This window comes from Amblyomma mixtum, chromosome 8, assembly GCF_055824585.1.
Source record: "Amblyomma mixtum isolate Tamu chromosome 8, ASM5582458v1, whole genome shotgun sequence".
NCBI lineage: Eukaryota > Metazoa > Arthropoda > Arachnida > Ixodida > Ixodidae > Amblyomma > Amblyomma mixtum.
The window spans coordinates 5,604,118-5,622,400 of record NC_143019.1 but is presented as its reverse complement, the minus strand read 5'-3'; the positions used below and the strand labels follow the sequence as shown (position 1 = coordinate 5,622,400).

The 18,283-nt window shown below is 48.2% G+C and overlaps 1 protein-coding gene across 2 annotated transcripts in view; it reads left to right on the top strand.

The window, feature by feature from the left end:
• Window positions 1–3,949: 3,949 nt before the first annotated feature.
• The window catches only part of LOC149331200 (sulfotransferase ssu-1-like), a 51,838-nt gene continuing 37,504 nt past the window's right edge, over window positions 3,950–18,283 (top strand). For both annotated transcript variants that reach the window (XM_089556384.1, XM_089556383.1), the window contains exon 1: window positions 3,950–4,075. In XM_089556384.1, the coding sequence (XP_089412510.1) occupies window positions 4,031–4,075 (45 nt within the window). In that variant the 5' untranslated portion in view covers window positions 3,950–4,030. The remainder of the gene's footprint in view (window positions 4,076–18,283) is intronic.

Sequence of the window (18,283 nt, the reverse complement as noted above, 5' to 3'; positions counted from 1 at the left end):
GAAATGCAGTACGGTAGCTTTTCTTTAGCGGCAAATAGATTGTTCATGTCTAAAATTTTATGAATGAGTCTTACCATAACTGACTCATCTGTGACGGCCCAACTGACGCTCCTGCTGAGGCGAAGACATGCTTTACCACAATAGACGAGGAAGGTGCGGCCGCAAAGCCGGAAACGTGCATCAGCCACTTCCGGGCAAACAACTGCGATTATGCGGAGAAGTCCAAGGCAGACAAAGATAAGTGCGCTTAGTAGAGCAGAATGTTGGGCCAGTTGGTGCAGCGACATATTCAAGAAAACTTTGCGCAGAATAACACAAGACGATTACACAGAAAAGTGCCCAATGGAGAAGAAATGAAGCTTAGTAGAGCAGAATGTTGGGCCAGTTGGTGCAGCGACATATTCAAGAAAACTTTGCGCAGAATAACACAAGACGTCTTGTGTTATTCTGCGCAAAGTTTTCTTGAATAAGTGCGCTGCTCGCTGCTTATGGCCGCACATTGAGTTTAAATCCCCGTGGATTCGTGCTTAGCGTGAGCCGATGGACCCCCGCTCACCCGTCACCGCAAATACGTATTTGACGATCCGATGCAGCCAGCGCTCAACTTCTACGCAGGACAGCGGCGTGCCACTGGGACACAAGGTTTCAAGTTGACGAAGCTGATTCCGGCACCCGGCAGAGCAGCGCATAAGTATGCCCCAAATAGGTTGGCGCCGAAACAGCAGTAGTTTTGCAATTCACATGCTGCTATCAAAGGAAGTGCGGCAAATGGCGCAAGCAGAGTAGCACATGGTATTTGTCAGGCGCGTAGCAGAACAACTGCTGTGCTCTCTAAGTACACGCATAAAACTCCCGTCGTGCCATTCCGGGCAGTGATCGTAAATATTCTTCACTGAAACTAATGTAAAGCTACCTTCGTAGACGGAAAAAAAAACAAAATTTAGCGCGACGGGAACAAAATCGAACAGTCCGCCGAGGAGCCTCAAATGGCCCGTTATTCAAGAAGAGTTTGGAGAGATCCGAGCGTCGTACTAAGGAAAATATGTATCGGTTCTGTCTGGCTTACATTCAGGCCGGAATAAAGCGCGAAAAGTGCCTGTGAGGTGAAAAGAAAAATTTACATATGCACTTTCCGCGGCATTGTGTGCCAACTAGCTTCATTGATGTTTAGTGGTAGAGGGTATACTGAAGTACATATTCATAAACTGATTGTAAAGAAATATCTCGCTGCAAAGCAGAAAAGTACGGAATATCAGTGCTTGCGTTTCATTCCTGCTTGACTGCACCTTGATCCTCAGCATTCGGATCCGACCGACGAACTCGGGAAAAAACGGTACAGGGTCCTCCCGACGTACCTTTAGGGCAGCCTTTTCGGAAGGCTGTAAGCTCATTTACCAAGTAAACCTATGTCCGGCTGTGGTGCTAAGAAGACATCAAAACAATTTAAATCATTTTTTCGACATGGAAACGTTCTTTGATTGGTAGGCGGCATGTGGAAGCCATGACATTCCAGACAACAGAGCAGTGTCTCACCGCCAACGCCTGTGAAGTGCTTGGTGATTACCGATAAACGCCTCCCAATGCGCACACCATATGTGGTAGACTTCTACAAAAGGTTAAGTTGAGCTTAACTATTTTGTGCTGCGAAAAGCGTCTGAAAAGTACATTTTTTAGTCAACAAGGAGATGAGTTTTCCCGTGGGTCAACTGATCATATCTTGCACCTCTTGCACCAATGCCTGTGGTCTGCCGACACAAGAAGAACTTCTGTTATTTAGCGTTTTTTTTTTGTTCAAGCAGCAACAAAGTTCATCCAACACAACATCGTTCATCAGGCTAGCTCGTAAACGTACCAAAGACTAAAATAAGGGCCACAAGAATGAGGAGATACCTTTGCTGTTCGGCACGTCTCTACCTCCATACAAGGGGACTGCCTTGTAGAAAAATATATGGGAATGAGCGGATGCTTTCTCATTTAATCAAATGAGCTCAGTGTTGTTCATATCGTTGAAGCTTGCTGTACATACATGTAGAATTAAAGTTGATGATTCTGTGTAATTCTTAGCTCTGCATCGCTTATTCAAAGCTGGGGTGTTGTTCAACATGTATTAAACCTTTTGATACCAAGGTATCAAAAGGTTTACGAGAGGTTGGTGAACTGGACGGTATGCAAAAAAAAAAAAATCCCTCTTAAAAGAGCTGCTCCTATTGGTATCAATCCTGGACCATCGTCTTTTTCATTATGCCAGTCTCGGAGAGAGCTGATTTTGTGGCTATCGAATGTGACAAATCCCCTGCTAAGCCCGTTTGGTGTGAACACGGCAAATTTCACAATTCCACCCACAGCACAGCACCCGTTTGGATTACGGCAGAGTGCGATTACTATCCTTAAAATACACCCGGAAATGTTTTGACTATGTCCTGGGAGGTGGGGCGGCTGATTCTTTTTACTTGGCCGTTCGTAATGCGATGTAGTATGTACATACGTCCTGACTGTTGCTCTAGGACACATCCCGTCATATTTGAGTGCAATGCAGCTACTGCTAATTATGCAGTTACAGTACTGGTGGTCCTTTCTGTTTAAAAGAACCCGATACTCTCTATTACGGAATATATGCGATACATGTTGTTGGGACAAAACCGTGATCTGAGCTAGTTGGTACATCTTCACAACTTCACCAGCGCTGCGACGAGCGCTTGTCCCTGTCCGTCCCATGTCCTTCATTCTCTTCTCTGTCTTTGTTCCTCGTCGAAGCGCGGGTGAAGTTGTGTGATGTTGTTGGGAATTGAACATCCCACCCGGGCACCACTTTAGAGACGGGAGCATCTCAGCCTGCTGCCACTGTTGCGCAAAGCTGAGCAAATAAACGGTCAGGGCGATAGTGAGTCAACAAACGTTTATGTACAATATGTACAAAGGCTTTACATATTCGACACAAGGGCCGAGAGCACAACGGGCTAGCACAAAGCTGTAGGGCGATGCCCCGGGAGAGCGTCTCTCTGGCGTGGTGGCTTCTCTACTACCCTTCTGCTGCTCCGGCTCAGCGCAGCTCTGTTTTTATGCCATCTCGTGATGGTTGCAGCAGCCAGCCGTTCGAACCCTCCAATCAGGTCACACAACAGGCCACCGTTCGAATTGGACGAAGGGACGTGCGGTGTTCGGCCGTTGAAAGCGGAAGTATAAAGCGCTGTGAGGAGGTCGTCTTTTCTTGCACTCGAGCAACCCCATCTTGTTACTCCCATAGTCGCCTTTACTTAATTTGTGATTCGCGCTATCGAAAATTAAGCGATCATTTTCAATACAGCGACAGAGAAAACATCAAAAATAAACCTCTAGAACTTTGAACATTGAAGAAGGTACTGAAGCATTACACTGAATTCTTTTATTATTGCAAAATTTGAAATATGTAAACGTTTCGTGTGCTGTAGCAACTGTAGGTTACCGACGTGTGCTAGCAAATTGCTACTTGCAGCGTAGACTGCAGGACAGAATCAAGACACGGCAGTTTAATACGCCCCATACGCACTGCATTACTCACCTCTCCGCGCCGTGTGTACCTCGGAACCACTCACTCCCGCCGCTCGGTACGCGGTCTTTCGCACGAGCGTTGGCTTCTCTGCTGGTTTTGTTTTTCGATGTCTGAAGCGGTGCCGGAAAAGCGCTGCAGACGCAAGTCGTCTCCACTGCGCACATTCGTCGAACGTATTTCTTGTGCGCACGTCGGTCGATCGCGCACATGAAACTGAACACTAGACCCGTCGCCAGCGCTCGCGACGAATTGCCGGCGCTGAAGCGGACACCCGAGACCGCCATAGCAGTCGGCCGGGCGAGCAAGCCCGCCTTCTCTCAAAAGCAAAAGAACACAGATCAAAAACAAAAGAACACAGAGAACAGAACCGTCCACTCATACGCGCTCGCCTCTCAGTTCCCAGTGGATGCCGTAGGCACGCTGTGGCTCCGCGCGACGCTATCTACCGCTTTGTCCCGCTCTTGCATCGAGTTTCATAAGGATTCCTCCATCGTGCATCATATGCAAAACGAGGCGTCAAACGCGATCGAGCATTCCGCTTCATGTGTGAGTACTGTTCTGCTCTGAAAAATTCATAACGGCACTGTCGCCTGTTTTTTTTTTTTTTCGTTAAGATTTTCTTGTATGCATGCAGCACGCATGACGAGCATTAATTCGTGGAGCCTTGCGTTTAGTGGTATATATTACAGGCTTGGCATTGAAGCAGTAGATGAATTGCTCAGAAGCATAAAAACTTGCTGCAACAGTGGCTGAGCGCTATTAGGACACCACTGCCTAATTACATACAGGGCAGAGGACCTGATCAAGACCTTTTGAGCAGTCATGCTTTTACAGCAGCCACACCAGGCACTTTTTGAAACCAGTTACAGTGCCAACGATATTCTAAAGGACCCATAATTGCCGAGGTGTGCACAAGAATTTGTTGCATGTCGGAAGGTTTTTTCAAAATGGCTTTGGTCGCACAGCGTAATTGCGGTATCATAGAGCTGCCCACGAAGCAGCCGGTGCTTTTTATGGCACAAAAAAAAATGCCGACGATTACGTTACTTCATAATGCGAAATCTGAGCGCAGCTCATCAGCTGTTTCAAATTTTCAGTAGATTGAGGCAAATAATTCGAGCAAGACATGTATGTACAATTACAGACAACTTGTTATTTTTCACACATATTCCTTCCTGAAGAAACACTCCACTAACAGTTCTTGACTGTCATGAAGGAAGCTTTGTGGCCGAAGAAATGGATGGATATATGCTCGACTTGCTGCACCAATGCCTGGTTCTTAAAGACGATGTCTGCGCAAGTATTTCGCGAGGTCGTCACAGCCGTGGGAGGTGTTACGAGCGAGAGGAACGGGATGTTCTCCCGCATAAGTGGAAAGGAATTCCTGTTTGCCTCCATATGTTCATTAAAGTCCCCACCCACACTGCCACCCTCGCAGGTGGCAGTCAATGGTTGATCGCGCGAGGGTTCGCTCACCGTTTTCAGCGGTAACGCATGCCGCCCACATCTCTGTCTCTCACCACCCCACGAACCTATAAGCGCGATTCAGGCGTCCGCTGACCCAGGCAGCCAGTTATGCGCACTTGCTTTCCTTAAAATGATCGGAGTGTAAAACGTTGTCAACGCCAACGGCAGTGAACATAATGAACGCCGATGGCCTATGGCTTCAGCGCCGCATTTCTGGCGCAACGTTGTCAATGCCTGCAACCCAAATCTCTCTCTCATCACTCCACACGTACCTGTAAGCGCGATTCAAGCGTCCGCTAGCCCATGAAGCCAGTTTGCCCACTTCCTTTCCTTAAAATGGCACAACGTTGTCAATGCCAACACGTGCAGCACACATCTGTCACTACCGCCACGTAGGTTAAAGCACGATTGTATGTTCCAAGAGGGCCGTTACTGGTCTCTCCTTTGCTTACCAAGCTCCCGCTCCATCGGTTTCGCAGCTTGAAGTGCGACGCACTGCTGTTCACAACGGACACTGACTGACTGACCAAGACGGATGAAAAGGAAAACTGCACGGGCCTGCCGAATGACTGCAGCTGAGCCTCCACAGCTTCCACGCCGCGTCCGCGTGCTCCGAAGCAGAGACGCTGGTATGCAACGGATACGTTTACAACGGCGACGAGGACGGCGACGCCGCGAAACGCAGAAACGGGCGCCATAGACCTGCACTCTAATACATAACAAAAGTTAAGGATTTCACTCGGCGGCTATTCATAGATTCGTTGCGGCACGACAAGGAACAACAACTACAGTTTCAGAACTAAACACCCGTGCACTTTGCCCATGTATTGTGGGGATTGAGCTTCTTGCGCAACCGGAGTGCGCGCCAGCTGCAGCCGTTTCGTTGGTTAGAGAGACACCCCGTGCGGTGTCTGTCCAAGTGGAATGCAGGCGGCCGCGCTGCGTGTCCCCTTCCCGAGGGAGTCTCTTTCGAGAACCGCTGTGCACAACCCTCCTTGCCGTTCTTCCCGCCTAGACCTCGCGCCACCATTGGCTCACTCCGAGTGACAGTTGGGGGCGGGCGTTGTTTCGACGAGAGGCCCCGAGCGGGAAATGAACGGGGAGATGACCGCAGACTCGGACAGCAGGAAGGTACGTAGAGTTTGGCTCCCGAGTGCCCCAGCATTTGCCGCGGGTCCAAGAAAGCGGGTGGTTTAAAGCGCGCACCTAATATGCATGCTTAAGTCCAGGCACGAACCTCGGAGTCCTGTCTTCCGCCTGTGCGGCGCTGACGCGCTCCGGATTCGGGAGGGCCTGATTTGGCTGGTTCTTCGTCATCGCCGGCCATTGCCGGTGACGGCGCGCGATGAGCCATCGACGTGCTACGTCAAGATGTGCTGTGCGGGTTCCCCCCATCCTCCCTCGTGTTGCGTTGCTCGCGATTTAACCCTTCGGTTGGCCGTGCGGCGTGGGATCGTCCTTAGCAGTGCCGTCACTCGCCTGTGTAGTCATTGCTTTGCGCGCGCGGCCCCGCGGGCCCGCTTGCGGGTGCTGCGGCGGGGCTATGGGCTGCACCGAGGTATGGGGGTTGGTGCAGTGTTCTGTAATGCAGCTTACTGTGTGTTTCACACTTGTGCTTTCGAATAACTGCGCCTTCCTTCCTTCGGAGCGAGAGCGAAGGCTGGCAGTGCCCCTGGCTTGCTCTGGCCCGAACCCGCGTTATGTGGGAGAAGTGGCACCTAATTAACACACCCTCTCTGGGTGCTGACAATGCCACAGTATGTGCTCTGAGGTGAACGTTCTACGTTGAGAGAAAAGTAACATAACTTTGGAGTTCTTACAGGCCGCTCCTCAAACCGATTTGTTCGCTTGGTTCGGGCGCACTTTGATTTGATTTGGTTTATTTTCATGTATCACACATACACGAGGAGATGGGAGAAAAAGCTGCTATTATGCAGCTTGACTCGGCTCAAGCTGCATAATAGCTGCATAAGAGCAGAGCATTAGCTACTGATGCATATGATGTCAACTAAAAACAAACAATAAATACAATCAACAATAAAACAATTAGCACAACAAAAAGAATGAATCAAAAATTCAGATAACAGCAAAAGAGGACAACGAAAAAAAAGGAACATAAAGCACAGGAATTATGTAACAGCACATTAATCGCGTTAGAGCATGTCCGTATTTTACAGCTGTGAAGAAAAACATGACAAAAACAACCGGTTCAACGCATTCCATGACAAGTCCTCTATGTTGATTCCCTAGTTCCTGAAAGAATTCGGCATATTCGGAATGGCTGTATACATTTCAGCACTGTGATTGGTCCGCGAATGATCAACAGACCAGAATTAGGGAAGCCGCGTTGAGTAATAAAGATTCTTATACCTTAAACATGCTATTTGTATTAGCAAGTTTATTTCTTGTTTTTGTTGGTTTCTGAATGTTTTGCACTGGCGATATTTGCATAGGTCTGATATCGGTATTAATCAAACTTTCAAAGAAATGGCGAGTGCCGTTTTTTCCCAAATAATTCTTGTTATATATCTTCCAGTTAACCACAGTAAAATAATGAAAAGTAGGCCGAATTGTTTGCGATACTTGTTGAACCACAAAGGGTGCAAGAAATATGACAAGAACGGCAGGAGTAAGTCATAAGGCGGGTGTCCTGCCTTCAGGTATGGCTTCATTTATGTGTGTTATCCAGTTTTTCAGAGGGATTTTGGCTAATTCCTCGGAAGTTCAAATCGAACCAGCTGGATGCCGACCAAGGCAGCGAGCGTTGCGCAAAGTAATGGCGCACTGATGCAGTTTTTATCTTGTTTCAGCTACGAACCCATTGCATATTCAGAACTTTTTATTGCATTTTCTAGGCGTTTATTTCGGCCTCGCGACAAATGAAGTATGTCATAACGAACTCTTATTTAGCAGGAAATTGCTGTCGCCGTTTGACATCCGAGTGAACTTTTTTTAGTTTTATTCTTCCGCCAGCCATGTTTCTGCCAGTGACAGAGAGAACGTAATCCGTGACGCTCGGATGAAAATAGCCGCTCTGGTATTTTGCAACGCATCGTAAAATGCTGCACTTCCCGGAAGCTCACTGATCATGCAGAGAAAGTGGCCAGCTTATTTCCTCCACATCACAATGAACTTTCCTTATTTGCAGTTTACGAACAACAACACCCCATCCTTAAGTCGGAACTTTTTGCGAGAAAAAAAGGTTTCTTAAGAAGATAGGTATTTTGAAGAACTTAGCAGTATTTTGCTGGCTTATCAGCCGGTTTTTCACTGGCTGCCATGCACTGCTAATAAGAACACATCGTGAAAAATACAGCGGCATACACTATCACCTGGTGGTTAGATCTCAGATATTCCGGCGATGCGTGTTATTTCTTGACAGGTAAAGCCGAAACGGCCAGAACGCCCTCACCCTCGCCCGCCTTTCCTTTCCCCTGTTCCAACGCCAGCTGAGATTTCTTGGTGATTCGTCAAATTGCACGACCACATAAGCCATTGTCTTCAGTTGCATGGTCGATGGGTAGAATTTGTCCCGTGCTATGAAATCAAAACCAAACTAATGCTGTTTCTGTTGGTGCGTTTGTAGTGGATTAGGTCTGTGGTATTCTGTGCGTTTGTGTAACATAGCTCGCGTTGGCCACCATACGGCACAGCAATCGGAGCTTCGTGGGTTAATTCCCATATAGGCATCATAGATAGCGGCTAGTCCCCATGCCACTACCGATGATAGCCACAGTTGCTTATGCGCCATAAAAACCCCATATAACTAGCTAACTAACTAACCCATGCCACTACCAGCGCAGTGGCGCAGCGGTTGAGAGATGCGCCACTGTACTGGCAGGTGGCTGTTTCTATCACACCCACCGGTAGGCTTCGTGCGACCCATGTTGCTCTTTCCGAGCAACCTCTTGCGCAGATGGCACGACGCTCGTCCGAGCTTAGCCTAGTTACTTTGTGGACAGAAAGTGTGGGACCTTCCGTTCTACATCACGCGTGAGGCAAGTAATGCTTCTGAATTAATACCTACCAACAAGCCGATCATTTATGAAACTGGAGAAAGGGTTGATGAATATATTTTTATAACGGACGTGTATTCTTAACTAATTTATAGCTCTAATCTTCACTACCAGGAAGCGGGCACACCGTAATCTGAACACCACCGTAAATTACCATTGAGTCACACACACTGATAATTAATGGTTGACAGCAATATGACAGATATCACCTACTCAGACATTCTTTCTTTAGCGGGCATCTACAACATGCAGCTGTCTCTGAAACTCACGTTCTCATACGTCAGCGGGACACCATTACATATATTAAGGATCTTATAAAGCCATTTTTATTATCATACTTATTTCACACTCCGGCTAGGCGCCATAAGATGAGAGCCGCGCCGTGGTGTTGGGTTAACTACGTCAACCTACAGTCACCGACGTCACTGCATTGCTATGCCGATCAAAATGTGATTAGCGTGAATAGGGGTCGCGTCGTGTGGGACTACGATCAGTCTAAAGGCAACGTGCGATAAACATCACCGCGCCGTGGTAACGTTCTTCGCGGATTGAATTTTACTGAGCGCCGCTCACAAAGACATCATCAACTAGTTGCGAAGCTTCGTTCCCGAGACCTGCGCGGTGGTGCAGGTGCATATTCTTTCCCTACTCGCTCCGCGTTCCCCGTCATACTTTTAAGCAAACTCTACTCTCTCTTCATGGCGAACGGGTCGCAAGTGTGCCTGATTTATTCAACAAGTTTATTAGACAGCGCTTTTCTAACGTCCGACTTCATAGCTGCGGACAACGGACTCGAGTGAATAGCAAAAGCTTCCATCTCTCTTTTAGTGTCCTCTACGCTGTCCGTGGCGGGTGACGAAAACTGACAGCTAAAGCGACAGGATTTGTATTTTTCCTTTGCCTGCCAGCTTGCAGGTGGGCGGGATTTAAAGTCTCAGTTAACGCAGGCAGGGGAAACGAACAAAATAAAACAAACGGCGTGTTTTGAGTCCTCTCGTTCACGGAAGCAGAACGCGCACAGAACCACTGCAGGCGAGTCAGGCTGCCCGGTAAGCGTGGTTTTAGTGAATTCTTTTTTAGAGAGAACGGTAATCGCACCCTATACTTCCGTGGCCGTTTTGATACCGTTTGTATATATGTTATGTCGTCTCTTCAGTTTTACACGTGTAACGTGTTCTCAAGGAGAAATGGTGTGAAGGAAGCAACGTGGAACCAGAAATTACGTTTTTTTAGGAAAAATCCTGCTCGGACAAGCCCCGGTCGGCAGTATTCCATAATTTCAGGATGCATTAGACAGTGAATAAGCATTTATGTTTTGAAGGTCGGTCTTGCGATTCAGATAGAAACAGCAGTCATTGCTACAAATAGCGACTTAGAAATCTTACGTGTTTCTCTAAAAGGGAGAGGCGTTAGTATACCTCCTAGTCCCAGAAACACGAGTATTGTAATATGAAGTGAATCGAACTGAAACTTGCGCTGAATGAAATAACGGGAGCCGACCGATATCTCAGAAAATTTTTTAAGCAATGGTGCGTGAAATGGAACTTTTGACCTCACAACTGCGTATCGTGGGCGGGACACTACAGCAAGAGGTATCTGTTTTGTAGCGAAACCTACTTTGGCCACGAACTTGCGATTTCACTGTGGCGGTGCTCCTAGGAGGCACAGAGACCGACCTTGAGCCGTCGCCTACAACCGCCGCAGCTGGCGGACGCCGCGCGCTCGCCGCGCCATCTGGCATGACGTCACACCACACGCCTCGCCGTGGAGCTGCCGCCGGCGTTTGGTATGACGTCACACCGCCTGCCTCGTCGTTGCGCTCGCCTCCGCTCGCTTCGCCGGCTGTGTCGCATGCTTTCGCTACGTATATCCTGGCATAGCCGAGCTAAGCCACTGCCAATTTTTGCAATGCCAGCGAAAGATCCAACACTTTCTGCAGCCCCTATAGCTAATGGAAGCCGCCCCGTGTTCGCAATGTCCCAGTGTGGTGTACGTCTATGGCGCAGACGTGTTTACATCATTGGCACGTGCTAGAAAACAGAGATTACTTGGCAATAACATCGGCAGAATAGCAGTAAATGACGGAACGGCTTACGTCCGCACTTTGAACAATATAAAAAAAACGCCCATTGGGACCACACACATCCTATCATTTCGTGGTTGATAGGAGATTCGGAAGAGCCACGCCTCTTTTGGCGTTTCTTCAAAAGGCTCTAGTTTCGAACTGTGGAAGAAGACACGAGGTTTTCAGAAGAAGACGTAGAAGAAATCAGTACTGCTGAGCGGTGAGCTGTGAACTTTCGAAGCTTTTTAACGCATGTGTTCTTCAGAGCAGAGCTTTGCGTCTTACTGGAGGAAAACCCCCAAACTGTATATTTTATAGCGGTTACTGGATCTGAAATCCAGCCTTTGGTTTACTCGCATCTGTTCGATTGGGCCACAACGCCATGGTTGTTGCTGTTGTTGTTATTGTTGTAGTAGCCTTTGACAGAATGGTACACCGCAATACTTCTGTCACCGCAAATCACAACACTGTTGTCTTCTTCGTGGTGTACTTCCGCTGTGTTCTGTTCTGTACCATTGGGATAAGCAAAACACTGACGCACGTTACGCTTACCAACCTCATTACTTACCGCTCTATCACGAGTTTGCTTTGATGAGTAACTGCTGAAATCGCGTACCGGACTGCAAATGTAAAGCTTTGCAATACCTGGACTACCTGACTGCTATATTGGTTTTAGGGTATTCTTTCATGCTGTTGGCATCGTTCCATTGGACTTTTCTTAATGGATCTGCCATTAGCGATTTTCTTATTCAATCTTCCTTGATTGTGATAGTGAGGCAGATTGCCATTGGAGCCCATGCATTACAGCGTCTGCTCCACAAGAACCCATCGCCCCTTGCACGACGTTCGGTGTCTGCATAGGCGTACATGTGCATGTACTATCGGGGACAAAAGTCTCCGGACCGCCACGCACGGTCGCCGGAGCAGCGGGGAGTAAAGCCCCTGGAAATTTTTAAAGTAGCGACAACCTTTGCAGAACGCCGCCTCTCCCTCTCCTGCGCCCGTCGCCTCTTCCCATTGGTCGATGGTTTCGCGCGCAAAAGTCCTTTAAACCCGCGCTTTTCGCCGCCGCAGACGCCATATTGTCCGCTCCAACCGCGCACCGTAGGTTCGGCAGGCGTCGTTGCGGACACTGCGCTTTTGCTTGCTGTGAAGAACAGCGGCTTTTGTTTTGCTCGGAACGTGTGTCAGCCACCTAACTTCAAGCCGTCTATCTGTGCGGCATGACGGGCTGCTGCGCCTTCGGGTGCAAGAACCGTCACGACGGCCGAAAGCGGTTCTTCTCGATCCCGTCATCGAAAACCGACGCGGGCCGGATGAAGGTTTGGTTACACCGAATTGGCCGGGCGAATTTTAACGCAACGCCATCGACCAGACTTTGCGACGTAAGGGACGTGCTTTCAATAGCTGCTGAGTTTTCCTTTTTTTGTTTTTCAAGCTACGCTGTGCAGTGGTTTGTTCGCGATCGAGCGCATGGCCGCAGTAAGCTCGACATAAGGGCGCTTGCGTTGAGCGCATCGTGATTGCACGCACGCAAACGTGTAAGTGACGCGAGGCACATGTCTAACTCTAGAGTGACGTTCCTTAAATTTGAGCGCATGCCGCAGTTAGACATACACGCGTACTATAAGCGCAGATCAAACTGCGCTCTGACATGGTGAAGCGCACGCGTTACATTCTGCAGTCGCGCGCGTGCTTGCGTGTATATTATATATATATATATATATATATATATATATATATATATATATATATATATATATATATATATATATATATATTACAGAAAAAGACAAAAAGAAATTTATCGCGCCGATATGCATCGTCAAGGCACCGTAGGAACCGCTGGTGGAAACACCAGCTAGCGCGCGCTGGCTTGCGTTTACTCTCGAAATATGACCAGTAGCTGTGGGTATGCGTGATAGATGCCCATCGTAAGTGGGTCGTGCGTTTCCTGTCACATACTTTGTAACATCACTTCCGCGTTCTCGCTTCCCCTTGACGCCTAACTAGTTAGGAGGAGGCTACGAATGCGAGCAAATCTGTGATAACCTCTTTTATTAATGCTAAAACGTTTTTTTTTTTGTTAACGTTGCCCACAGTGAGGCCTCCACTATCTCAGTCTTTTAAAGTTTTGTACCCGCTTTTTTTTTTAATGAGATCCGTATAACAAAAGGCTTTCGCTTTACCGATGTGCATTTAGTACTCGGGCTGTTTCCGAGCCTGAGCCGGGCATGCCTATACCGCGCGGGCCGGGTTCGGGCCTATATCGAAAAAATCGGGCCGGGCTGGGGCGGGTAACGAAAAAGGTTGACGGGCTCGGGACGCGTGAATAATTAAGGCCCGTGCAGTGCTCTAATAGCGACTACACGAATATGGAAGATTATCAGACAGATGTGTTAAAAGCGAGGTAGGTTTTGCTTTTCACTAAATGACTGATACCGATGAAACATTTATGTAGAACTTTATTATCCCATTGCTGGCAGGCGAAGGATATTTGCGAGGTAGGTTTTCTCCTTACTAAGTAACTATTCCAAAGAAGATATTAATGCGGGAGTCTATATCGTTACAGTTCATGCAAGCAAAATAACATTAATAGGGGAGGCACAGATAAGTACACACGGAGCGTGGCCTTCATACCGTATTTCGAGCACTCCCTCAAGCGTCTTACCTGGTCCGCGGTACACTGCAGCAGACCAAAACTAAAAGCCACTAGAAGAGCGGATGTACCACGGGAATTAAGAATGCCTTCACTTGCAGGTGCGTTTTAGAATGTCAAGCCTGTGCATCCGTTGTAGCACGTCCAGCGTTCCGGCGGGGACGGTCGTTCTCTTTGCATACTCCACCAAAACAGATCACCGCAAATTCATTCTACGGCCTCGTGATTCACGGTCACGTTCAATGCGCGCCCCACTCTCGATGTCAAACTTGGCACGCCGCATAAAGCCCGGCGCACCCGGACACGGTGCGCGTTCGGCTCTACCAATACAGTCCATCTATGCGTGCTCATTTTTGCCTTTAGACGATTCAGTGAAGCATACAGATGTTTCTCCTAAGTCACCGATGTATTTATGCAGCGGAACGCACGGTTAATGCGGAGACATAGAGAAGAACACGGCGAGTACGGGAATCCAGCGCAACCAATTGAAAAGGTGCGTTAGTTCCTTCGGAGCGGGCTAGATGTCGCCACCGCAGTCACATGAAATCACAAAGAAAACAAAAGTCGTTCGCCCGGCGCGCGGGGGAGGAGGACAGGAGAAGGAAGGCGTCTTGTCGCATGCGCGTCCTTCCTTATCTGCGAGCATGCCGATTTACTCGCTCGGAGCCGCCGCTCGTCGGTCGTCGGTATAGTCATCGGGGCGCGCCGCAAGGCGCCGCTGCCGTAGTGGCACGCTGCTGACTCATCGGCGCTGTCGGGCGCCTGTCGCTCGCTTGCCCATGCTCTGGCACACGCCTATGATAACGCTCGTCGCTTGTGGTCGCCAATTTTCGGCCGCAATAAAGTAATAAAGAAGCGATTAAGCCGCAAACAGCGCATTTAGAGAGCCAGTCGTGCGCTGCTGCCTGCCTGCAGTAAAATGGTCAGACAAGACGCCTTTAACTTGAAGCGAGCAATGAGCACCGCCTGTATGCAACGAAGAAAATAAAGTCGCGTAATGTTTTGAAGAGGGGAAAAAAGATTTTAGAAGGACGCTTACGCTTCAAGGCCTTAAGAGGAGATGCAATAGTGCCTTCGCCGCCTTTATCTTTCTTTCTTGTTTATTTATTCCAAACACCAATTGCCAATCACGCTTTAGGTTACACATTTCGACATATTACACTACTCAGCGCACGATTTGTTTCAGTACAATGAAGCCCCATAACGCCGCCTTTTTCATGCGGCGGATCATTTTTAGCTTCAATTAATTTAATTACTAATCACTATAACACCGCTACACATCACCAATGCACCTTACAAAGTCATGAACACCGCTAAAATCATAAGCACCAAAGTCATAAACAGAGCAGGTTGGGCCCCCGTGCCAGATTTCTTTTTCCACCTTCGTTTGAAACTTCTAGTATTCTTTCCGACTGACACACGGCGACGACCGACGACGCCGGGTTTTCAGCGGAACAAGCTATCGGGTAATATAGGCAACAAGCTGCGCGGCCGTAACTCACTTCTGAGTGGGCTATCAACAGTCAATTCGTACATGAGACATCGCTAGCGCGAACACGTGTTGCCCAATTGTTTCAGGCGCTGTGCGTTCGGTGATCATCCTTAACGCTAGTGGCGTGTGTTAAAAACACGAGAAAAATATGTGGTTGGACTACGATTGCAATATGCAGTAACTTGAAGGAAGCAGAAATAATATGGATTGGAAGTGTTTTATTCAACTAGTGACTGGTGAAATGTCCCTGCAAGGCGATCACTTGCGCTATCCGCCGTGGCATTGAGTTGTAGAGCGATGCAATCACATCCGGTCGTCCACGTAACACTTCCCACTCCTCCTTCACCGCCTCCCCTAAGGAGTCGGCGGTAGTGGGCACATCACGGCGGGTGCTGAGTTGTTTGATTAGGCCCCATACATTTTCTATAGGGTTGAGGTCAGCTCCTTTGGGGGGCCAGTTTAGCTGGCGCACTACGTAGCTGTCGAGCAGTGCTGTCACTTTGCGGGCTGTGTGGACTGGACTTCTATCCTGTTGAAACTGAAAGACGCCATCAGGGAAAGGGCCGTCAAGAAAATGTTGCAGTACTCTTCTGACGTAAATGGCCCTTCGATGCGGACAAGCGGGCCGAGCCCATCCTTGCTGATCGCCCCCCCACACGTTTACAGTGCACCTCCCGCTGCAAAAAATGCTTTGTATGTATTCCGGGAGATACCTAAAAGTAGAAAAGTAAGAAGAACGATGTTTTATCGCAGTAAGCGATGTATGTTGCACTCAAAGAGAGGAAATAGCACACGCAATCATTAAAAAAAAAAAAAAACGTTCGACAGGACAAGCAGGAAAGGCGTAGACACGACACTATTACTGAGGCGTAGTGAAGGGAACGTATTTTTGCCAGTACCAAACAAGCATGCTCACATGATTACACACACAAAAAAAACCAAAGCGCTAGTTAGACTGAGTAAAAAAATTACCTCTGCTTTGCAAAAATTCACCACGGGTGTACTACGAAACTTATTAACTTCTGTTTCTTGCTATATACAATACCAGCACGCGCTATAGAAACCTAGGTGGCCGAACCTACCCTGACGCCTACCATACCCCAAGTAAAGTGCAGGGCGCAACCGGCATGGGCATACTACCAAATCTGAGTAAAATTATAAATAATATTAAAATATAAATCAAAAATAAGTTTGCCTCGACATCGTATGGAGGCGAGTGCTAGTACTTTAGGGACGAAGACGCAGCTTGGCCCGAGTTCGGGGTCTCTCTAATTAAAGATGCATATAATTTGGGCATGGCATAATGAAGAAGGCAAAAATTCAGCTCAAGGAGGTACGCAGTGGAAAACTAATTACATATACCATACAAAAAGCGATATGAAATAGATGAATTACACGCAGAGTTTTCAGGGTGCCTCTGCTAGACGAAAATTAGCGGAGAGGTGCGACCGTATCTAAAATTTTAGCCCCGAACAGGGTAGGAGATTTAACCTTCGAAATGAGCGTTTGTTTTGTGCAGTAGACTTAAGCGTGCTCACCTGCAGCTGATTGGTCGCCACACACGCCATTGGTGGTCCCAGCGTGTGCTGAAAGTTGATTCGCCTGAGAACACAACTTCGCCCCAGTCTTCCACTAACCATTGTTCAGCGGCTTGTGAAAAGGCCAATCTTTCTCTGCGCTGCTTATCTGGGAGGGGAGGCTTTTGGGCTGCCACACAGCTCTGGAGACCTGCTTCCTGCAGTCTCCTCCGTATTGTCTTGCATGAAACATTGAGAGCAAGAGCGTCCTTTAGTTCTTTTGCACTGAGGAACGGACGGCAACTACCGCAGCGACAATCAGTCTGTCCACATCTTCTGTCGTTGCCCTTGGTCTGCCGCTGCGTTGGGCGTCACCTAACCTCCCTTCATCCTTTTTATAGGCTTCTATTATCCTGTTCACGGTGTCTCTTGACCTATTAGTGCGCCGGGAAATTTCCCTTTGGGAGACACCTTCCATAAAAAAACGAACAATGCGCCGTCTTTCTTCTAGCGGCACTTTCGGCGCCATGATTCTGACTGAAGTCCGAGCTGGGGAACGGGTTGTTTCAATGCCTACAACCAGCCAGTCACCGTGGTAAGAACATCTAAAATGGCCGTAAAAGCAGGCCAAGGGCTTCATGCACTGCCAGGCTGCGGCAGTAGCATTAAGTTCGCCAAACGGCAAGCGAGGCGAAGTGAAAGTTAGATGGCCGATGACTTGCATTTCCGAAAAGATTACCGAGGTTAAAGTATTGAGGAAAAAAAGCGTTTTCGCTGTGTCATTCTGGATCAGCACCGTAACGGATAGGAGAGTTAAGCGTTCCAAGAAGAGAAAAGAGAAACAAGTGCTACTATCGGCCATATACACGGTGTATAATTTGAATGGGTGGCTGGGACACACGAGCGGGGCCGCAACACGCTATATGCCTTCTCTGGAAGACTGCGTGAGGAGCGAAAAGCGAGGGGACCTAGCCTTCAAACAAAACACAAACACATCCAGTGTAACTTGGCGTCCATCCCCTTGGCTACAGGAGAGTTCTGGGCTACCAGTGAGATTTGAATGCATTTGGCATCTAGTTTCCTGAGCACCTAAACTGCCCTTATGGCAATCAATCTAAAACCCGACGGGTAGGTCCAGTGGTTAGGGCGCTCAGCTGCTGAGCCGGAGTACCCGGGTTCGAACCCGGCCGCGGCGGCCGCGCTTCGATGGAGGCGAAACGCAGAAAGGCGCCCGTGTGCTGTGCGATGTCAGTAAACATTAAAGATCCTCAGGTGGTCGAAATTATTCCAGAGACCTCCACTACGGCACCTCTTTCCATCTTTCTTCTTTCGCTCCTTTCTTTATCCCTTCCTTACGGCGCGGTTCCGTGTTCACCGAGATACGTGAGACAGTTGCCGCGCCATTTCCATTTCTCACAACCAATAATAATAATAATAATTATTATTATTAATCAATCTGAATGTCTACAAAGCACCAATCGAGTTCGCACGGTGAATAGGAAGTATTCTCCGTTGACGGCAGTCAGTAGAATCTGAAA